General features: G+C 37.8%; 1 protein-coding gene across 1 annotated transcript in view; it reads right to left on the minus strand.

Moving 5' to 3' along the window:
* CDC73 (cell division cycle 73) overlaps positions 1-24475 on the minus strand; it is a 104250-nt gene that overhangs the window by 70179 nt on the left and 9596 nt on the right. The window contains exons 7-10 of the mRNA XM_033067299.1: positions 24112-24328; positions 13677-13775; positions 12364-12442; positions 2501-2565 (exon numbers count right to left, since the gene is read on the minus strand). Coding sequence (XP_032923190.1) covers positions 2501-2565; positions 12364-12442; positions 13677-13775; positions 24112-24328 — 460 coding nt within the window. The remainder of the gene's footprint in view (positions 1-2500; positions 2566-12363; positions 12443-13676; positions 13776-24111; positions 24329-24475) is intronic.

Genomic DNA, 24475 nt, shown 5'->3' on the forward strand with positions numbered 1-24475 from the left:
CCAACATCACTGATGAAAAGAAAGCAGTCAAGATGAAGAAGTTTTTGTTTTGCTGTTAAAAAGAACAAGCATCTAGGACAGCTCACATTTCAGCAAGAACAAACACAAAACATAAGTGCACATTTCATAAAAATAATTACAGAGAATTACAGAAAGGTAGAGTGCAAGTGTAGGAAATATAATACAAAACAAAAACCTTTTACAAATTTTGTATGAGAAGCAGGTGAATCACTTCACACTGGAGGTAAGAACTGCAAGTTTTAAGGGAATCTGACCACCTTCCAGAAATACATTAATGGAAGCAAACACCACAGAAAAAATGGAGGAGCCACCATGTCGAGGAGATCAGTGGCATAAAAAAAAAGAAGCTTTCAAACATGAGCATTCATCTGGAAATCAGAGGTCTGAAGTCTGAAGAGAGCCTCTAAACAAAAACTACCAAGCACTCTTAATTCCTTTGAAAGGTTTGATGGGTTCCTCCAGGGGTTATACCAATACTATGAGGACAGCAGATGAGATCATGCAGGTGGAATGAATTCCAATGCTATCCTCCACATTCCTATGATTTAGCCAATGAGTATAATGTACTTTCCCATTAAACACCTAGGGAAAGCAATTACTTTCCCATTTCCTCCCTAATTTTGTCTAGCATAAAAAAAAATATAAACAAGCCACAAAAAACCTTGAGTAAAGGCAAAATATGAAACTTGCTAAGTGGCAGGAGATGAACTATTCTCCACAAAAATACGATCTGATATTAAGGGTTAGAACTGTGTGGTCCATCACTATGACAGAGTTTAGACAAAAACAGATGAACATAATTAACAGATTTATTTCTCCTCCATAAGAAACACAAAGCCAGGATGTCACTGCAATTTATGAATGAGCTAAATATTGAGGGCACCTTTTTAATAGTCTGGAAAATAAGGCTCCAAAAATCTCTCACCGGTTCTTTCTTAGACAAAAGCTGAGTAACAGATGGAGTTTTAATATTTCTCATGACACCAGATGATGCTTTATGTGCAGTCATGCACTCTAAAATAGTTATTTCAAAAAATTCTGGTTTGGGTTAAAAAAAGGTTTATTTGTAATTTAATATCTGTTATATTTCCTTCCTAAATGGAAGAAGTCAACAAGGACAGTTTAAAAACCTCAAAGCCCTAGGCAGTATGCTCAATACATGAGGTAGGATTCCTTCAACAAAAAGCCTTACTTATTTTTATGACCTTAAAAAACCATATAATTTCCAGGCTTACTGAACATCCCTTCACTTTTAGATATTTTACACTGATAAGCTTACAACATTTCAACATTTCTGCTTTACACTATAATCTTGCTTTTCTCTTCTTTCTTTTTCCTCCCCACACAGCAATTTAAACAGAACCTATTTATTAACCCATTTCAAATCCTGCCTCTTGAAGCAGATACAATATCCCATAGAAACCTGGGTTTGGTATAACAACACTGATTCCTCATAAAGTAGCTCACAATTCATGCAGAGTTCAAGAACAAATCTTCAGACATAACAGGTTATCTTTTTTCTTCATCCAATCAACTTCTGAATTCCTCTACAAATTACATTATTTACTGCTAAGTAGATTCTTCCCTTAAATATTCCCTTCCATTTTCTTTTTCAGTATCCTAGGTCAATAGGAGCTGGGAATGAAAGATTTAGGAAAGGACTTTTATCAAACAAAAAACCTTTGAAAGTTTTTCAGAAATTTCTGCTCGAGATGGTATTTTACGTTGAGATGAGAAGTAGTGCATGGTTTTAGGAGAGTGTTTAGTGCTGTCCATTCATCACATTTACATAGGTATGCAGCTGGCAAAAGCCTTAATAAGGGCACTGCAGCAGTTTTCTAGCATCTATCATATTACCAGCAGATCAAAACAGCATTTATTTGAGAGCATTCAATCCACTTCCACAAAAACAGACAAACATTGGCCAAAGAAAGAAAAGGGAATCTCTTTGAGGGTGTCTTATCTGTGAATGCTTCAACTCCCACTGCCAGCATGGTACAGTTACATAATAGAAGTATCCAACTCACCAGGCTAGTAAGTTTTAACAGTAATGCTGAGGTCTAACTCTTCCACTACCAAAAACATTTATTTTATTAAAGAGCAACACTCCAAACCTGGGTTTATTACTTCAGTTTTCTGGGTATAGTTTTATCACTTATGATTATGATCACTTACATCCCTTTCAGACACACCTAATCAGCAAAAATCTGGGTATATTCAGTGTAACAGAAAAAGGCTGCACCTCAAGGAGCCTTCCCAGCACACCTTTTTACTTCAGACAAACCAACCCCTAGGGCACAGACCTCTAGAACAGGCAGATCAAACAAAACACATTTTGTCTTGGAACTTCCACCAACTGTTACTCAGTTTAAGTGACCTTCCAGAGCCTAGACAAGAGATCTCTAGCTCTAAACATACACTGCATATATGTTTACACTAATAGCTATAAAAACTATTTAAGCAAAGGTTTTCCACTCACCGTCACAGACTTCAGAGTCATCCCGTGGTAAGTGCCCATGGTGTCGATCTTGAAGCCTTCCGTTTCTGCAAAGAAAAAGAAGCCTCCTGTAAATCCTTGTGAACACAGCAGTGTCATGTCTAAATGGACAACACTGGAGATCTCTCTGAAGTTATTTTGTCAAAAAAGACATCTTGCTGCTACTGCTGGTTTAGGTTCTGTTGCCAGTACAAAACCTGGGTTGTCACTAGGAAATCTGCTTTCTTCAGACAGAGGTCAGTTTGATATTGCTACTTGCTCTAACCAGGCAAGTTTTTCCTGCTGCATGGATTAATTGAAAGCACTTCACAGAAAGGCTACGAACCTAAATCCTTGTGAGAATATGTTACAACTTGCATGTGGTCTCAAAAATTCTCCTCACTACAAGATGGAGAAGCCCCATTCATATCTCACAATACATTATAATGCAACACATCCAACTTGTATTAATGGAAAAATATACCTAAGAAACTGATTTACATGCCAACTATAAAAGTGGCCATTTTCCTTGATTAATTCCCTTCTGGAGAGCTGAAGAGTAACATTGTCATTGTCTTATGATACAGAGAACAGAATCTGCATAAATACACAATACCAGACTAAAAGGTATAAAAAAGGGTGTTCTTGGGGTGGGTTTTTTAAGTAGTTTTAATTAGATTGAATTTATGCTAAGTGCCAGAAGCCTGCAACTGCCCAAAGACTAAACCTGCTGTCAGTAGCCTATTTGCTTTTGAATACTCCTTCCCTGCCTCCCTATTTTCAGGCTTTAAGATCAAAGTCAGCACCTGAGTAGTGAGTGCCACAAGGTCTCCAAAAGAAAGCCTTTTTCCTTTTGTAAATTCCCTAGCTTCATGTATCTACCATCAGCTGATCCCATCACCCAACCATCCAAACAATTCCTACCTAAAATGGCATGATCATCACCACTCAAACCATGATAAACAAGCATTTGTCTACATTTAAGCAACTTTGGGCTATTTCAACTAGATTTGGGTAAAGGTAACTGATACCATGCAGAAACAGCTATTTGGAACTGGTATGTTTTCATCATTTCTTATGCCCCCTGGATTTTGCGCACCGGCACAAAATCATGATAAATGAAGAAATAAGGCAGAACCAAAGCATGGCTCCTACCTACACCTAAAAGAAGTCCAAGAAAAATATTCAATTTTCAAAAGTTTCTTGCCCGCATTGTGAGCAAATTAACTTAAACTGAAACCCAGACAATCTTGAAAGCAATACACATGCTCTGGGAAACATCTGTGGCTGCTCATCCTTTCTTCCTTAGATGAGGAAGATCATCAGGCCCTCAAAGGAAACAAGGCAGAAAGGTTTCCCAGATGTAAGAACTCTCCAGTGCCTATAAAAAGATACACCTGGGGTTTGGAACTTATCATACTCCTCTCACCACAGAGACAGCTATCTCCTTAGTGAACAGTTTGGGGTTTCACCTTTTCCCCTCTCACTCCATCAATAATGTCACTCACAACCAAGTCAAGATGCCCAGTGTCACTGACCATGTTTTGTTTCAGTCACCTCAGTTCCAGCTCTTCTTCAGCTTCACTTCCTAAGGACACCCCTCCCCTTCTGCCAGATTAACATTTCTGAACTACAGACATAATTCTTGAGTCTTAGCTCAGAGGTCACATCACTGAACTTGAGCTGAGGGTGGTCAAGATGTGACTGCACAAACACTTCCATGGAGAACAGTTTGCTCTGTGAGTTTATAGGTTACTGCTGCAGGGCAGGGAGCATGTTAGTATTTCAGGTGGTGCCAGGAGCCTTGTGGAATACTTGGTAGAACTCCCTAAGTTGAAGGGATGCTTTTGCTGACTTGGAGTGACATAAATCAGGTGTCTAACCTAGGCTGACAGTTTATGAATTTCAGAACATCATCCCCAGAAGAACCTTTATCCTTTCCAGATTGGAAAAGACATCCTATTATGGGTTCCTCATGCCTGTGACACAGAGCATTTCCAACTATTTTGTTTAAACGTTCTTTCCAAAGAATACAGACACCCCATAGCAAGACCAGCACAGCCTGTCCTGCTGGGGTTTCTTTCAGCACAAATTCTGACTTTGTAATTAGTTCTCCGTGTTTGTTCCCTGTCTCTATCAGCATTGCAAAGGGAATAAAAGCCCACAAAGCCAGCAGTACAGTTAGAAAGTAAATCAAAAGGGAGAGAGGCACCTGGCAGGGAACAAATCTCTACTCAACTGCCACTGGTTTCATCTTTTGCAAAGTCTTCCCAAGTCTCTCATAAAATCTGTCCTGGTTCATTTAATGAGCCACAAGAGCCACAAACCACAGCTCTGGCACTCATCAGCTTCCTGCTCCCAGCCTTGCTCTGACCCTTCTTTCTGGCAGGAGAAGTAAATAACTTGGATGAACAGCCACTTGTTGCCTCCAGCAAACTCCAGTTTCCTGCCTGATGAATGCTCCCAGCAGCTACACAGGGGTCCCAGCACTATTTATAAGCTACTCAGGTAGCAAATAAAAGAGTTCTGATTACTAGCAAATAATGGCCTAGTAGCTAGTACTAATTCAAATAGAAGGCATGTTAAATGGTGAGTGTAGGTACCCACATACATTCCTGTATTCCTGTAGGTACCCCCATACATTCCTGTAGGTACCCCCATACATTCCTGTATTCCTGTAGGTACCCCCATACATTCCTGTAGGTACACACACACATTCCTGTATTCCTGTAGGTACACACATACATTCCTGTATTCCTGTAGGTACACACATACATTCCTGCCAACAGTTACTGCAGCCCATGCTCTGCTGTCTGCAGTAGGGTGGGATCCGTAGAAGAAACCACCTCCCAAACTGCCCACTAGCTCTCCAATTTCCTGCTCAAACTCTCAAGCAACTGGTGAATTAGAGTTCAGCATCTCCAGCTTCCAGAGGGCCACAGCAAATCCCTCTGAAGCAGTAACAGCACTGACACAATTCACAGAGCACAGCTTTATTGAATCAATCCTCTCACACGCACCATGTGATATTGTACCTGTCAGCCAATCACTTCTCTTACACAAATAAACATTGCCAGAAGGAAGAGCCCTGCACACCATTTTTTAAGGTCTCAATAGTTTATACACTTGGGTACATCCAACAGCAGCCCCAGCTCCACTCACTGTGCACAGCCTGGACAAAGCAGGAAACAAATGTTTCCAGGTCAGGGATTTCACAGTTTGAGCTTCATTCCCACTTCAAAAATTGCAGGGGGTGTCAACCAGGTTAATGCTGTAAAACATATTCAAGGACTAGGCTAGAAAGCAGAGGCACTTCTTCCAGATTATCCTCCAAGGCCAGGGTCTGACCCTGGTACAACTGCTCAAAAGCAGACCTGGGATACAAGAGGAACCACAGTAAAGGGGAGAACAGAGCTCGACCCTCAGCCCCCATCAGCACAAATGCTCTGCCACACCCTCCAAGAACACAAAAGCAACATCTCCTCTCCCTCCCCAAGCAGCTCCAGCCTGTGCTGCCAAGTCACACACCAGAGTGAGATGAAATGGTAATACTTGGCCAAGAATTAGTTTTTAACTCCAGCTTCAAAATCCCAGCTTCACTGGTAGTAATAGAAGCAATTAAAATTATGAACTATCTGCTAAGAAAAGGGTGTTTAAGAAAAAAGAGCATCATAAATAAAGGTACCATGAGGGAAGACTTTGGACCCTTGTTTTTAAGCTTGGAATTAGATGCAGAACAACTATTAAAAAACTTACTTGAGGGTCTTCAATACACTGGGACTTTTCAATATAATTACTACAAAGTTATGACACACATTTCCTTTAGGCAAAGAGCAGTCCATATTAAATGCTTCAATCACAGGTCTAACACTATAGACTACAGAATGCAAGCAAAGCCCAACAATAATTTTGTCATGAAAAACTACTGCAACCTTTTGTTTCCAAATATAATCAATTTTAGAAATATATGCATTGTTAAAAACATATGCCTTAAAACTACATCTTGAGAGACTAAACACAATAACTAGAACTGAATAAACAACTCTAATGCTTCAAAAACATAACCTATCACCACGGGTTTTTTTCTTCTTCAGTCACTGCATGTATTATGATCACAGTTTCTCAGTGCCACGACCCAAAGACTGGTAAAAGAACCATAAACATTTCCAGTGTGGTTCATCACAAGTTACCTTTCCAGTATCCCCATGAAGCAACCTGAGTGCCTTTTCTTATTTCAAATAATTAGGCCTGGAAATGAAAATATGCAGCCTAATGCATCAGCTTTTTGGAGTGATAATATTCTCCATCATCATTTGGTTGCAGTTCCATTTCATTGTATGTAAGTATTAATGCTCAGAGTGCCTTCCCTTTGCTTAAAGCCACTGCTCCACATCCATCTAGGTCAGTCTGCACTTTGATTCTGCATCTTCTGCAACTCAAGTCATCCAATCTGGCTACAAATTTGAGCTCTGATACATTACCAAAAGAATAAAAGCTTGAAAACGACTCAACCTGAATTTCTGGAAGGAAGTCAAGGGAAATAAACAGAACAAAGAGCATGTCTCAGACACTGAAGAGTTCAAGTTAAAGACTTGGTTTGAATTGTGGATGAATAAGAGTGAATAACCACTTATTTTTTTCAGCTGTATACTCTTCAAGTCCCAGATTGCAACGCTCTGCAGACTGCCTGGAAATGATTCACTACCCCACTCCACAGCCCCAGTAATTTAATCCCACTCTGCATGGGTTTACTGAGCATTCCTTTACAAGTAAAAGTGTTACACCTAAATTTCCAAGTTACACTAATTACTTTATAAATTCTCTGTACAGTTCATATATACCAGCTCTGTAATAATCTTACCAGTAATTAACACTAACACCTTAAGTTTCTCACAGCTAAAAGCAATTTATGTGTGTTTTCCAGCACAGAAGTGAATGTAGAGTGCTCGAAGTTTTTAAACTAGTTGGTCATACCAAGCCAGAAAATACAGATAGAACACATTCTTTATCCAAATGTGCATCTCTTGCACATATTCTCTCTTAGGGGAAAAAAAAAGAAGAATCATATAAATCTTAAAGTGAATGCAATAAATAAAAGTTTAAGAGGTTAAATTAAATCTGACCAGTAAAACTTCAGAACCTTCTATCTCCTGCTACCAATTCTACTCTCCTTGTGTAAAAAGATACCACACAATTTAAAACAAAATAACTTATACTGAGAAATGCTTTATAAAGAAACTTTCTTAACAATGTATACCAGAGAGAAACAAAATGTTATGGTCCAGAGTCACCTCAAATATAATAACTTCACAGTCCTCTGTTTCCTGGGCTTAGCACTTTGGACTGAAACAAAACCAGACAAACTTCTGGGAAATGGTAGCTGTGACTGAAAATCCAATAAAGTTATAAATAAAATATAAAATGAAATAGTAAGAAGTCAACAACAAACTTTGCTGAAGGAAACACTTGAACACAGTCAAGAATATTCTTTTCACCATTGTGGGCTGATATCACACAGCAAGACTCTGATTTACACTAAATAGGACTGAATATTGCTGGAGGCTTTGGGGGTTTTAGCAACAATTAGCTTCTACTATGTTGAAACAGTGAGAACAACAGGAACACTCCCAGAATAAGCCTTAAAGACCTAACCTTGGAGCAGCACTGGGAAACTTTACTTTGCCATCTTTACTGAGAGATGCACTCAATGGGTCACAAAAATGTTACATCTTCAAGACCACCATCCCAGCACTACTGCATACTTGGAAATTACAGAACAAACAAGTATGTGAAAAAGATGTTCTGAGGTAAAGCCACCCAGGAAAATGGGGGGAAAACAAGGTATAGCATCCAAAACATATATGTATCAATAATGTGTATTTAAATATCAAACATTAGGGCACACAGGAGAGGACACAAAATAAAAAGAAAAAATATCCCCAATTGTAAAGATGCACATTAATAAAATGTAAAAAAAACAATCAAGTGAGTAAAACAAAGGAAAGGAACAGGACTACCAAGGTAAATGCAGAGAAGTTTAGCACAGGATGGAGCTCTGTGCTGTTGAAAATACCATCACTAAGTGCCAGCATGAAAGAAACCAAAGCAACAGGAAGGAAACAGCACCCAAGGAAAGTGATTGCAAGCAGTTCACCTCCTCACCTCAAAAACATTTGAGCAGTTGGGCAGGATGGCTGCACTGCCAAGCAACATGTTCTTCCACTTTGCATGTGGAAATACCCAGGATGCACAATTCCTACTGCAAACAACATTCTAATGCATCACAGAACTTGAAGAATGTCAAAGGAAAGGTTTCTCTGTCCTGCCTGACCACAGCTGCAGGAACAAGACCCCCACTGGAGAAAAGGTGGCCAAGCCCTGTCCCTGGGCTGCTGAGGGGTTCCACTGACTGCACATGGAACTCACTGTTTGCTCTTCACCACCCCCTCACACTGACTATTAAACCACTCCAGCAGCAAAGCCTGTCCCATCTGGCATGAAAATGTTGAGTTAGTCTACCAGAGAGGCATCCCAATACACTGCATCAGAAACAATGATCCATCACAAGGAGCAGAGAAATTTGGCTGCAACTCAATAGCTTACTTAATGCATGTTAAAATTCCTAAATTTATTCTCTCAGCTCTACAAGCTTTGAATTTCTTATGCTAAGGACAAGACAGCTAATGGAAAAACTCTGTATTAAAGCACACAAATTTTCCAAGAAAAACAGTTCACCTCTTTGCTGCCTAAATAAAATAAATACTGTAGTATTATAAAAAATTGAATATAGGCAATATGCCACAATCCTGTTGCAACTAGAAAAGGACCACTGTGAACTCTTCCTAGGATTTCAATACCTCTGAGGAAAGAGCAAACAGGTGAGACACAAAGAAAGAAGCCTAGAGACATTGCCTTCTCGCTTTGTTTCAATCTTTAGCCAAACCCACCGTGCCCATTGTTGCACGAATCACACAAACCTGCTTCCCACAAATTGTAGCCAACCACAGGCAGTCAGAGGGCAAGGTGTGGAAACCCTTCAGAATGGCAGAAATCTGTAGCATTCAACTTTATCACAGGTGTTATCCATCATTACTAAATAAATGTGGATACCATGGCATAAAGACTGAGTTATTACCCTTTCCCTGAAGTCCCATTACTGCAATCTTTCAATCTTTCCATAAACATGTGTAATTCCAAGTTCTTACTAGACTTATTGTAAAAAAAACAGTTTAATAGAAAGAAAAAAAAAAGCCTTTTTTATTTTTATTGATGACTACTTCTGCTTGTCTCACTTCTACATCAAATATCTGGGAGCCACAGCTTCAGTTTGAGGACAACTAAATTAAAAATCCCTTAAGGAATGAGTTCACTTGTGACAGAGCTGCAAGTGATGTGCATCATTCAGTTTTAAGCAAATGAGATTATCAGTGCATTAATGCCTAATTATGACAGAAAAATCACAAATTAAAAGTTAATTGTTTTACAGTAGAAAATCCTACAAGTAAATGAGATCTTTGCTATTTTCTGAAGTTAATGTGAAGCCAAAGAAGATCTCAAATATCTCTAGGTCCTCTCCTAAGAAATCCAGATGTTAATTACTAATTCTATGTAACTTCCATAAGTGATGTACCAATACCTTTCATAAGTCAATCTCATGTTTAAAATACCTTTTCTCCAACACGTCATTTTTATTTCCAGTGCTAGCCTACACTAAGCTAACTTGGTATTCTTAACCTATATATTTCCTTAAATATCCCTAGAAACCTGAAATACAAAATTAACTTTGTGTGACTACACCAAATATAAGTAACCAGAATGTTAAGGCAGATAAACACACTCTAGAATGAAGCATGACAGTGAGTCAGGCAGGTAGACTATGACCACACCACAAAAATATCTTTCAGCTGGAACAACTGCTGCAGTCCAGTCAATCCCATTTCAGCACCAAGAGAAACCCCAACACCACATCCTCAGAATCACACAACACTGAAATGGATCTTTCACCACTGCTAATTACAGACAATCTTTTTCCCTGTCAGTGATTTGATCTGATCTCTGCTTTTTTGCTCAGAAGTTTCCACATTAAGCTCACACTGATGAGCTGCTCCATAAACTCTTCTGGGTTCTTCTTTCCTACCATGCAAAACCTGTTATTTCCTTGTTCCCTCCTGAGCCACACATATGTGGTAAAAGTAAAGAAATCCACCCAACCTGTTCAGGACAGATGTTTTCTGCAGGGCTCCTGACCTGAACCACATCATTTTGGCAGCTAGGAGGATTCAGACCGTCCCTCTACCTGAGTTTCTTATTGTAAAAGTGTCCACAGGCTTTGGCACATTTGAACTGTCACACTTTACCATTAATTTCTTGCTCTGCCTTTTTTAATTTCACACTGTCCAGTTCAGATATTTACTACTTTTAAATCTTAACAGGATATGGTATTAAAGAGAAAACTACATGGCAGATAGATGAGTTTTGAAGGTTGAAGATACTAAAAGAAGGAAACTGAGTAAGGACTAGCAAAAATATTCATGGAAGGGTTGGTTTAGTTTTATATTTTTTGTTTCTTTCCCAAATTGCCCTGGCTTTTCTTGAAACAATTAATTCCTCACAGAAGCTACTTGAGATTATTTTTCAGTGCTGAAAAGCTACCAAACATCCTGCTCTGGCTTTTTTCCTCCATCCCACCATGCAACTGACAATGAGCAGTAGTAAATAAAACCAGTGCACTGAATTGTAAGTATATGGAGGCCAACAGGGAATAGACTTCAAGAGGATATAATACAATATCTGACCAAATTTCCCATAGGAAGTTTCATACACAAACACCTCCATAAACATAAAGGATGTATTCACATGTAAATGTATTTTTACAAAATCTTTTTTTTAATTTAAATCATTTCAGAGATGAGTTGGCTACAGTTTCCCTAAACAAAAAATGGTAAAAACTTGGACAAAGCCAAATATTCTAAAAAATGCAAGTTGAATTGTTTACCTACAGTTAAAAATGGCATTTAGCAGCATATAAGTCCCTGCAGACAGAATAGAAAGACATTAAAAACATTAAGCCCTATAAACATGGGAAGTTTCATTAAAGAGGAAAATTATTTTGTTTGAGAACTAGGAGAACAAGGCAATTCAGAAGTGTAACAAAATTTGCATGACCTCCTGCAAGAAGCACAAAACCATTCAAGCACAACAAACACAAGATTGCAAAATGAAACCACAGCAAGACATAAAAGTGAAGTAACTGAACTTGTGCTAAAAACAGGATAAAAAAAAGCAATGGAGACAGAAGAAAAATTGCATTAGAAAGACAAATCATCACTCAAGTTCAATGTTCACCATTTTAAAACTGGTGAGAATTTTCAATATTGTAGATTGGTTCCATTTCCTCTCCAGAAGGGAGTTTGTGTTTTGCCTGCTGTTCCCAGTTTGTTTTCTAATTTAAATGGACACAACTACATAATATTTACTTGGAATTACTGGAGACAAGTTTTAGAACAACTGTGATTGTTTGAGGATGGGGAATCTATTACATATTATGCACCTGACAGTTATCCTTGCACTTGTGCTTGTTTATTAATTGCATAGGACCCTCCCTAAACATTTTTTTTCCCCAAGTAGTTCTGGTTTTAAGCCTTCAGTTTGCTTCCTAAGAGATAGAAATAACGTCTACAAAATAATATGTTTGGATTTTAATACTTGGAAAGCTATCCTGAGGCATAGTTACATCTCTTTTTCTGTCTTTTCATAGGTTTGTGAAATAATAGCAGAGAAAAATCCCCTAATATGAACTTTACGACTTGTCAGTTTGGGTTCTTTCTTTTATTTCTTTTTCAGAAAAAACATTGCAATCAACTTACCCTCTTTGCCTTTAAATCTTTCCTGATCATATCTGTTGTAGGCAGCTGGAATGGGTTGCTTATTTCGCAAAGTAGGATCCTAAAACAAGTTAAATAACATTTGTAAAACATACTAAAAGGTATTTGATGGTTTTTGAATTTCATGAAGAGTTACTTAGAACTACTGAAGAGTATCAAACCAGTTCATTTTTGCAGGAGTTTCAATGCATTTGAAACCTTCTGATGTTTCCATTCAATATCCACTTAACAGTCATACAGAAACAAAGTTTAGTACTGAATGCAAAGAGAACAACCTGAGGCAAAACTAAAATAACAAACAGTAACAACTACATTACTAAATTTCTACTGAGTTTTTGTTACACTTAAAGAATTAGTGAGGGGGAAAAATCAACTGACAATTCACGGCTAAGGTCTCAGCCACACAAAATTTCCCTTGTCAGCCTGATTAAGATAAAATTTTGCTAAATAAAATAAATAAAAACAAGTTTTGAGGAAAAAAAGGCATTCTGGGGGAAAAGTTTTTATAAAGCACCAATCTAGAAGCACACTCAATACCAATTCAATCCTTTTTGTGGATTGGCTTAGTTATGTATTCACACCTATTCTGAGTGAGACATTTGAATAATGCCATGCACAATTTGAGAAATTCAACACAAAGCAAATATTTACATGTTGGAATTCATCTTGTTATTTAAATTTAGTTCTTTGTTAAATGCAGTAGCAGCAAAAACAAAACACAGTATGATCAAACAGTTTTTAGAGCAGACTACCACCATGTTCAAAGATGTATTAGGTTTAATAGAACACAACAGTAAACACAATTCTAAACAAATCCTGTCTAATACCTAGATAGAAGTAAACAATACAGCTCTAAGTCTGTCCTGATTTATTACAGGCAAAAGAAAGCTGGTTCGAGCTGTTCCCACTCATGAGTCATGCTCCAGATTCTTAAACATTTGCTACCCTATCTGTCAGGAAAGCAGCAAAACAGTTCATTTGAAATGGCAGCACTCTCATCAAATACATTTTTTCAAATAGATGCAGCATGTGGCTATTGCTTGATAGATGCTGAAGCTGGCACTAGCAGATTAATCTCTCAGTAACAAGAGCATATTGAACTAATTAAACTAATATATTCAACTCTTTAAATATCAATAAATGCAACTTAAGTCAAAGAAGAGCTAAGAAGTTATGCTTGAAAAACATGCATTTTTTGGAAGTACACCAAACAATTGTGTATGTAGTACTGAGAAAACATTGTACTCCCACTTTTGGTGTCCCAGCCCTCGTGCTCAGCCAAACACTGCTCTTACCGTTGGTGCCGTGTTCGGTGCAGGCCTCTGCTCAGGTGCTCGGCCTTCTTCTCTGGCTTTAACTGATTGAAGAATTGCAAAAATATTCTTGGCAAAGTTCTGAAAAAGATATCAGGTACCTGTGAACCTTACTGACCATCTGCATTTCACCTAACAACCATCCAGGTGGAATAGTTAACTTGGTTAACTTACGTTTCACCAAAAATCAAAACTGGTGCACCAGTTTTCTACATAGCTGATTTCTGACCCCTTTTTTCTGTGACAGGATCCAAATATTAACAGGGTTTCAAAGCATCATTGCTACCCCCTATTCTTCAAGGCCCACACCTGCTAAATCTAACTGGCTTTATTACATCACAAGGTACACCAAACTCTGCTCAAAGCACTTGTAACCTATAAGGTAGAGTTAAGTGTACACAATGTCAATTTTCACTAATGGTTCATCAGCAAAATAGACCATTTATCAATTAGGGAAAACAGCTTTTTCTTTTACTGGTTCAGAATAATATGAAGTGCTCACAAAAAGTTAAAGCTGTTCCAGAGTATTGTATATTAGCACTGAAGTGGTTGACACTACTGGTATCATGAAACAAACAGATGAATTACAAAACAAAGACTTCTGGGGTGAATTTTGTAGAAATCATTTAGAGAGCTGTACTGCAAAGCTTCCCTAAGCCTACTCACTTGACCTCAGGGAACATCTTGTCAACCCACTGCAAGCCACCAAGGGCAGGAACTGGAAAACCACCAGAAACCACTTACAAAGGCAAAGCCCTGAGCAAACCCAGTTCTTTTGACAAAGTCTGAAAGAACCCACACAAAACTGTATTTCAAGTCCTTTTCAGTCAGAAGAACCCCAGGTAAAAACTTTCAAGAGTTTTACACATATCAGTTATATGAGGATACTCCCAAACCATGGCCTAGGCATCATATCAACCACAATTCTTGTCATTGCTGTGCTTTATGACAAACTGTCTCTAGAAAACAAGGCTACTCCATCTTCTGAACATCACAAGGAGGAACTAATTAACAACAGGAGCAATGTTATAAGAGTGATTATCCATGCAGAAGCCAAATCTCCCAGTCACAAGGAAGTTACAACCAACATTCACATCCATATTTTACTCATAAACCCCACAGTTAACATAGCCTTACATGGAATTTGAACTTCAAAATATGAACTTTTCAAAGGCCTTTACACATACTGTATTTTAATAGCCTTAAATTGCACATCCTGGACCAAACTCAGGTAAAAAAAAACCCACAAGATTCTTTCTCCTATCTGCTGAAAACAAACCACTAATAAGCATGGAATCAGAAATGTTCCTGCTGATGTCTTTTTTCCACAGCATGAAAATGCAAGTCCCCCAGGGCTACAGCTAATGGCTGTTTGGAAGGGGAGAAAACCAGCAGTGTTTTAACAAGCACTCAAACTAACATCATCTTCCTGCTGGTCACTGGCTTGGTCAGGGATGTGGGATTATATTATTGTGACAGAAAAATGATTGAGCAGGAAGTCCACTGCATGTACCAGCTGATTTGTAAAGCCCTGCAGAGTTGAAGACTGCTAAGTTTTCATTGTTCATCCCTTCAGAGATCAGAATATGAATATTCATTAGCTTCTGCCCTAGATTTAGTTAAACTCAATAATCAAGTGCAACAGTTTTACTACCAAAAGAAATTGGTCTGGGGAACAGAGCAGAAAAGAAGAGGGGGAAAAAAACCCCAAATATCAAAATACTTGTTTCTTTGCACAGATGGTCTATCCCTTGCCAACACCATGACTAACATAGATCAAATCAAGTTACTATCATTGGTGGTGATTTAATGCCAGGATAGCTGTGGAGAAATCCCAGGGCCAGTCAGATCAGGTTGTTCTGATGAGGAAGGCTTAATGAAGTCACATCACTAACTAAATTTCTTTTGCAATAAAAATGCTTCCATCGTAATATATCACAGTTTATTCTAAAAAATTGCAGTCTTTAATTTCTGTAGGTCACCATAACCCTAATTCTCATTATGAAAGATTTCTAGTCACGACAGCAGCTTTATCATGCTAGCAAAAATAAATAAATATTTTTCTAATAGTGATCATCAAGGATAAATATTGGTTCAGCTTCATTGAAAACAATTCTAGAGGAAAAAAATTAAAGAAAAGTATACTTCATGTCTATCATCTGACAAAAATAAAACCTTAAATCTAACATGTAAAACTAGAAGTATATACCCTGTTACACAATATGGGTTACAGTGCTTAAAAACTTGCCTATAGCTAAGTTGTAACCAATTTTTAATCAGATTTACACTCTGGTGTTTCACTGCAGAGAAAGAGGAGTCTAAGAAAAAAACATACAAATTTTAAAAAACTTTTATTTGAACTGACAGTAAGGATTTCTTGGATGTGCATCCCAGGAAAATCAAGAGCTGCTGAATGCTGTAAACATTGTCCAGACTTAGAGTAGGGCTGGAGAAGGAAGACTGAGCCCCAACTACATTTCTTTACACATTTGCTTAATATGCTGAGACATCCTGCTAAATCCTTTACAGCCATTGGCAGAGTGAAAGGCATGATGCTGTGCCAAAAAGGCAATATTCCTATCACACATTTTCAGTAATTCCTATATATGGCATGACAAGAAAAATGAAAACAGCTTTGAGATGGCTTCATAAAAGTACAGCAGAAATTAAAACACTGCTCATAAGGAACATGAAGTGATAAACTGCATATTTAAAAGAAAATATTTTGCACATCTAAAATTAAAGCACGTATTTAAATCTAGAATTCAAATCAAAAAGTAAAAAAAATTATTTAAGGCATCACTCTCCTATGACTCAGAATATGTATCTTCAATTTGCAAACTGCTCACCAACTTTGAAGTTTTCTCTCCTCCCTACTGTTGTAATTCACTCTGCAGGGACTCACAGTACCCCTCAAACTGTTCTCTGCACACTTTTGAGCTAGGCAGGCCATGCTGGGGCACACAACAAGCACACTACCACAAAGGAGATTGTGGATTAACCACCTGAATAAATAGGTGTTTGTGATCCTGCTTTCAGGACAATGATAGTTTAAGAAATTCACATTACACTACTGGAATTTATATTGCTAAACAACTGAGAGCAGAGCACATGATGTCTTTGTCAAGGTTCAGATTAGGGAGCCTACAAAAAAAAATTTATAAAATTGAACTTGTTACTGACTGTTGGAGGAAAAAAATAAAAATCAGACACTCCTTTCACAAAAAGTTAATCTGGTGATTTCTTTTAGCTCCCCTCAAAAAGTTAAGTGTGTATTACTAAGGCTGAAGTGAAAACATAGCTGTGAGTATATCTGCTCCCTGTGTAGCTGGGGACTATTCTCCCTGTACAGTTCCCTGTACATTTGTGGGCTATGTGTTCAGTAAAAAGGTGCAGTTTTCACTTGTTCTATGTTATCTTCGCTAAATTTTTAGAATATTATATGAAAGACAATTGAAATATTTAATCTGAAATGCTAATTCAGAAGTGTGGAAGAGCAGCAACACTGGAAAAGTCTGAAGATACAGTACAGCATAAAATCTCAAAAACTCCAATCTCCCTGATACTTAATCCTAGTTTATTTCTCCAATGAATGCAGCATACGGAAATAAATATTTCTTTAATAGTTAGTGTTTAAAGAATCACTTTATAGTTGACCTAAATATTCTTTCAGTAAACATAATGCTTTAATCTATAGATTTTTGGGTTGAATTCAAGGCACATATAGACAAAACAAGATTTATTATTGCTCAATATAAATATAATTTTTAAAATCTGGCCCGTCTTTCCTTTAAATGCAACATTCAAAATGTTTGCAGTGGCGCCTGGCAGCAATAAAAGAATCTGCCTGGTTTTGCCAAGGAAGCCAGTCCTGCATAAACTGGAGCTTGAGTACTCAAGCTGTCCCATGATATTTGTGCACAGCCACTCCAAACCCACCCTCCTGCTCTACCTGAAGGACTAATGAGGACCCCAGTTGCTATTAGCCTGGTACACCTTTACTTTTTCAATTTGCTGTTGAAGTCCTGCTGCTGTGAATTTCAAGAAGGTGAGACAATTCTGCCACCTAGAGCCCACACATAAAGATGCTTTTACAATCAATTTCTTTCAAAATACCCAAAATTTTACTCTCAGACCTCTTAGTTGTCTGAACTGATTAAAATACTATTCAAATACTATATAGTCTTGCTTCAGAATTGTTTTTTCAGCGAAATTAAATTACTGGAACTTTAAGTATAACTGTAGTATCAACCTCCTCATAGGTGACTTCACTACTAAGAATGGTCAAGAGTCATCAGAACAAAAATCTGAGAACTGAAAGTAACTGAAAACATGATTTCTCACATTTACTTCAAATACAGTATTTACTGAGAAAAGGATCAAACCTATAAAGAAAAGACATGAATTTTAAAAATAAAATATGCAAGTACTAACTGCAATAGTAATATTTTGCAGGTGGTAACACAAAACTAAAAATCACGACCACCACAAAGATCAGCTATTTATGTGGAAGTAAAACAGTTCTGCTCTTTAATACTTGTGTACAAGAATACAGAAGACCACAAAATGACAACATTCTGGAATAGTTCAGATGCTGTATTAGATAAATTTGCAGTTGTGAGTTACATCCAAGGTAAATGCCACGCAGCAGGAAAATGCCAATCCCTCCAGCTATGTCAGCTATAAACTCCAATCATCCTACTCAGTTCTGGTCTTCTCTCACCCTGCACACAAAAATACCCAGAAGCTGGGGGTGGCACAGTAGGGAAACAAAAAGCAAGACTATCAAATTTAATACATAAAACTCACAGTCAAGTGCCATGAAATTAAATTGGAGCTAGAAGTCCATTCCCTTCTGTATTAATATCTTGTGTCATGGATAACAACACACTGGGCATCAAGTAACTCTCCCAAAGAAAAGTACAGATAACTAGTACATTACAACAGGGCTGCAATAACTAAAGATATAAAAGCTGAAAAACTACGAAGGTTTAAAAACCAAAACTGTTTATTTAATCATATTACTTGTTATACAGTTTAGGATTTCCACACTTTCAAAACAAAACTTAAGAAAATGTGCTGGATAGCCCAGACTAAGTCTTTGACATAAGAACAGAGGATATATAAATATAAGGATTAAGGCAGGAAAACATTTTATTTGATTCAGGCTTAGCTCACACCTTGTTGGAAAGAAAAAAGAACCATTTTATATAAAGAAGAAAGTTGTAATTTAGAATATTTTCTTAAAATTTTTGTCTGTTTTAACCAGGGAAAGTATCACTACCCAGACTGCGAGAAAATCAAATTTAGCAGTCTGTAGCAGTGAAGCAACAGGGAGAAAAAAAACAAACAAACAAAAATGTACAACATTCAACCTTGACCTTGTAAGTAATATACACTTACAAAAAGATACAATTTCATGATGTAAAGATTATGAAACTACAGGGACTCAGCTCCACCGAACTCTGATCCCATACCAAGTCTCAGTAGTTTTTCCATTAAAAACAGCTACCTGCAGAAAGTGCGCACATCCCATCATTCTTAAATTTTATGCATCTCTAACTCCATTGGAAATATGAATACCTCAAAAGCCAATTTCTCCTGTCCAGCTCTCATGGTTCTACTTCAGTGCTTTTCCCTGGACTGTCTCCAGGCAGGCAGTAATGTTCAGATACCATATTGGTCACTCTGGACTCCCAGTGCTCAGCAAGGTCTTCAAAAGATTTACACAAGGCTCAGGGAAGAGAAAATATTTACAGATATGCTAAAATCTGAGAAATGCACCAAAGCAACAGCTGGGCCAGCTGCTCAGAGATGTGTAAATGTGTCTGCCTGGACACTGCACCTGCATCAGGAGTGTGCAGCTACTGTTCAGCTTCTCAGCTGAAGAGATTTAGAAAGGTTATATGCTATAACCTTAAAGACTTCCCATATCTTGGTCAGACTGCATTATGTCATTTTCTTGTACAGAGGGTTAGAGTTCACTTGAGAAAATATAATTCTAATATACTTGCAACTGTGAGAAAAGATAACTGAAGAGTGCTGGCCAAAATTTAAAGTTTTAGCAATGATCTACAGCATTTTCCCATGGAACTGGGTCTGGTTGAGGTGGAGTTAATTCTGTCCTAGCTTCCCTGGCAGTGCTGCACTGTGCCTTGGTAGCCAGAAAGGTGTTGACAGTAGCCCAGTGTTTTGGCTGCTGCTGCTGAGCAGTGCTGACCCAGCAGCAGGGCTGCCTCCTCACCTGTCAGCTGGGGCTGGGCTGGAGAGGCCAGACAGCCAGGACAGTTGACTCCAGGGGTATTCCCCACCACAGGACATCTGCTCAGCAGCAGATGCTAAGAGAAAGTAGGAGGAGGGGCATTTCCTTCTGGAGCAACTGCTAAATGTACTCAAGCCATGCTCCCCAAGAAGAGGCTAGAGATTTCGTGCTGATGGGAAGTGGAGAATACACCTTTCGTCCTCCTTTGCTTCCCCACACATCCTTTGCTTTTATTCACTGCCTTTATCTTGACCCACACACTTTTTTGCATCTTATTTTCTCCCAGCCATCCTGCTGAGGAGGGAAGCAGTTTGGTGGGCACCTGTCATCCATCCAACCAAGGTCAACCCACCACACTCTACAAAGAAAAGGATGAAAGGTTTTATATTTTTTTAAGAACATCTGAAATGCTCAGAGCTGCCCGTATCAGAACACTGGTTCATTTCAAAAAGTTACCAATTCACAAGGCCAGTATTAGTACATTTCCAAGATTGCAGCTTTAAGATTTCTCTACACATACGTAGAGCATGTTCAACACAGCCCACCCAGCTACCCTGTTGCTTATCTAAGAAATAGTTCTGAGCAACACGGGAGATTAAAAATAAATAACAAAATATAAATCAAGTACACCAGCAGTCACAGATAAAAACACACTCTGCAGATACACCTGTGAATGCTCAAACTCCTCCTTCGTCTACTTTAATTTGTTCCCACAGGAAAAATTCAAGTGCCAAATACATTTACAGGAGGGATGAAATTAGGTGGTTTTTCCTTCAGAAAACATTGCTGTTGCCTGCTACAGAAGATTATAAAAAGAAGAGGATTTTTAGGAAAGAAGATTATAGGAAGGATGTGAAAGTAAAGAATCAATTTCAGTATAAACACAATTTTTTTCTAGATGTTCAATGGCTTGTTTTACAAAACAGCCTCCCATTTATCTAAAAACACACACACAACTGAAACCTGTGCAGAGCACTGATACAAAACTCAACATTTCAAACACTTATGATAGTAAATATTCTATGTACGGATTCCAAACTCTTCCTGAATTAAATTTCCTTAAACAATATATACTGTCAGAGTCCTAAAATTAAGTTACTTTGAGAAGGAAAAAAGTCCTTAAACTAAAGAGATGCAATTTGTCTTGGAAAAGTGATCATGTAAAAATGCCACATTATTCAGAAGAATCTAGAAGACCACATTACAGACTTGGGGAAAGCCAACAAATATTTAAAACAGACAGAGCAGGATGACTCCTCTACTCGGAATTAAATCAAACACTGGCTTTCCAGGTAGAACTGCATCATAATCATACAGAAAACTATGGAAAAATATTTAAAAAACCTTTTTAAGTAAAACATAACAATAAGCAAGCAGATAAATGCAAATGCAGAAATCTTAAAACCAAAAGAGGCCAGGTGAACTGAAATATCTGATTTTACAAACAATAGGAACCTCACAGAAATCAGTAAAAAGACATCCAGGGATCAATGTAACATACAGACAAGGGACCTGTGTGATGCATTACAGAAATTTTAAGGGTCAAATAAACTGGGAATGACACAGCTGCTGAAGCACCTCCTACAATAGGAGTATCAATGCACTTAAATTACACATTCTCATAAACCAAAAAAAAAAAACCTCACAGGCAGGAAAAAAAATCTATCACTGTAATTTCAGCAAAGGGAGACTTGAGACAATATAGATGCTGGCAACAAAAGGACAATGCAAGTATCATCAAAACTTTTTAAAATGTTAAAAAAGAACACTACATCACTGGAGACTTAAAAAAAAACTGGAACAGTTCTATAAAGCAAATTTCAGAATTGGGAAGTGTGTCCAAAAAGAGGAACAGTAAATGCTTCAGAAATACAGTTAATATTATTGGCATCTATGAAGAATTTGGAGGAGCATATTGCTGGAGGAATCAATATTTTCTTCAAACATATCAAAACCAGAGGAAACATGACAGTAATCTGAAAAGGTCAAGAGATTTTCTTTGTACTCTGGCCTGATCTTCCTGGTGTTTCCTTCTTGCATCTTAAGCTGTTTCTGCATCTTAGCTTATTACAGAGAACACAGGGAAAACTCAGACACACAGGAGTGTTTCTCTGTGGAAAAAAGCTTTAGAAGCAGCCTTGGACTGAAGCAATTTTTGCAAAGAAACTACAAAATTTACATTTAGGAGTCCTCACTATTTGTTACCATTCACCCAGCAGTTCCAAAAGAATTCAGATATTAAAAAGGCAACGCTGAAGTCAATTTTGATTTTAAATACTCTAGGAGGATTCAAGAGACTGCAGATAAACCCATACCAAGCAGATAGTGAAAATTTATAATAAAAAGAATTATCAGGCACATCAGCAATTCAAGTATCATACAGAAGAGTCAAAACAGCATTTGCAGAGCAGCATCATGCTTTCTGATCAAAATTCTTAAAAGGAACAGGGGAGAAGAGAAGTAATTATTTGCCTGAGACAACATATCTGAGTTTCTTCACAACTTTAAAGAAATTCTTCACAAAGGTTCTTGAAACAGAGAAAAGAAGTGGGGAAAAAAAGAAAAAAAAAGAAAAAAAAATTTAAAAAATGAAAAAGGAAAAAGGAAAAAAAGGGAAAAAAATTTTAAAAATAAAAAAAAAAAAAAAAAGAAAAAATAAGAAAACGAAAAAAAAGGAAAAGAAAAAAAAAGAACCAACCCAAACACACACCAAAACCCTCCCAACCAATGTACAAATGAAAAACCTGAGCTGTTCTGCAATAAATCACAGCCCTCAGTAAATGTGATGTTTCCCCATCTACTTACTCTCACTGCTACTGGTTGGAAAATATAAACATTAACACTCGGTGATTTCTGTCCAAGCTACCAAGAATGTTCCTGCATCCCTGCACAAACCGAAATAGAAGATTTGCTGTTATGCCCATACACTCACCAGGCTGCTCACAGTAACTGCATGCTAGAGCCCAAGAAAAAACTTCAGCTCTTGTTTCTTGTCTTTCTCCCTGGGTCATGTTTTGCTTAAAGTCACTACCTCATCTCACTACAGGGACACAACAAAAACATTCATCTCTTCTCCACTATCTTTGCAATTTCACTTGGAAGAAAAGTAGAGTTAGGATTGCCATGAATGACTCACAAAAGGAAGAAGATCTACACAGATTCCTTCAGTACAAACCTTTGCAATGATTAAAATATCTACGTTCTTTATCAATTTATCAGCAGCTCAGCAGCCAGGCTGCTACAAATCTGAGACTCAAAGAAGTAACTCTCACTCTGTAGGTGGCACACAGGGATGTGCCACATACCCAGTAATTACCCCATAATTCATGAATTAAATTGTTCTACCACTAATGCCCTGGGACAATACTGGGAAGTTGAGAGCTATGTAAAATACTGTTAAAAATAAGACAAATGAAGACTGAGAGCTCATTTACTTCTAAACATTCTTTTCCTGTGACAATACTTAAAAGAAGTAGTGAAGGCAAAGGATGCAGTTTGACAATAACGTCAGGAAAACAGACCCTTGAAATTTTTTATAAACTGACTTACTGCTTCCTTGAGAAATTTAGTGCCAAGTAGCTCTGCAATAAAGAAAGCCTTACTGTCCAAAGAGAGCAAGCTGTCAGCTGTACTTGTAACCATGTTCAGAATAGCACATAACCAAATGCAGCCAAAAATAGCATAAAGGAACAAAAACCTCTTCATGGTAACACTTCATGATTTTGTTCATTCCAGCATTTTTCCTCCTTACTTCTTTGGTGTTTTCCACAATGTAAAGGTCTTTGGACTTTCAATGTACCTGCATTGCTCTTTTTACCAATTACTCCCCACTTGGGTCTGTTTCCAGTCCACAGGTATTTTCATGGAGCCCTCCCCACTGCGGGGCTCAAGCCAGCTTTGGTTAAGAGGAATTAAGTGATTACTTAGTATGTTTTAAGGGGCTGAAGCAAATAGCTGGAGATACAATTTAGGTTTACTGTAATGTGATAAGGACAAACTCTTCTGTCACTGTGCCAACAGCCCTGCAAGCCCGCCTTGACATGGAACACTGAGCATAAACCCCCTGTCATCTCTGCTTAACAAATTAGACACAGAAAATAAAAACGCAGTTTGTCATAGGGATAATAAAACCCAGCTTAATATCCAGAGTATTACCTTGCCTGTGCTTTGTAAGATTGTAGTTCTTGTCCTCCATACTCTCTCCCTGCTGACAATATCTCTAGTTACATCCACTTCAGCATCAACAAAACTTCTCTGTTTAAGAGCAGTTATGTCATCATCCAGATCAGTTTTGATAGTCGATCTTTTCTTTGCCATGATTTTGGCTTTGATAGCAGCAATTTTTTCCACTGACATAGCTTCAGACAAGGACCTAAATGAGCAAAAGTAACAGTAGAGACTGAATAATTGCACAAACAACTCTTCTGAAAGAACTTGTGAATGAGTAACTTCATCCTGCCAAAGTTTAAGGCTGGGCTATAAACCACAAAGCAGTCCCCTTATATATACACAAAATATT

This window comes from Catharus ustulatus, chromosome 9 (assembly GCF_009819885.2).
Source record: "Catharus ustulatus isolate bCatUst1 chromosome 9, bCatUst1.pri.v2, whole genome shotgun sequence".
NCBI lineage: Eukaryota > Metazoa > Chordata > Aves > Passeriformes > Turdidae > Catharus > Catharus ustulatus.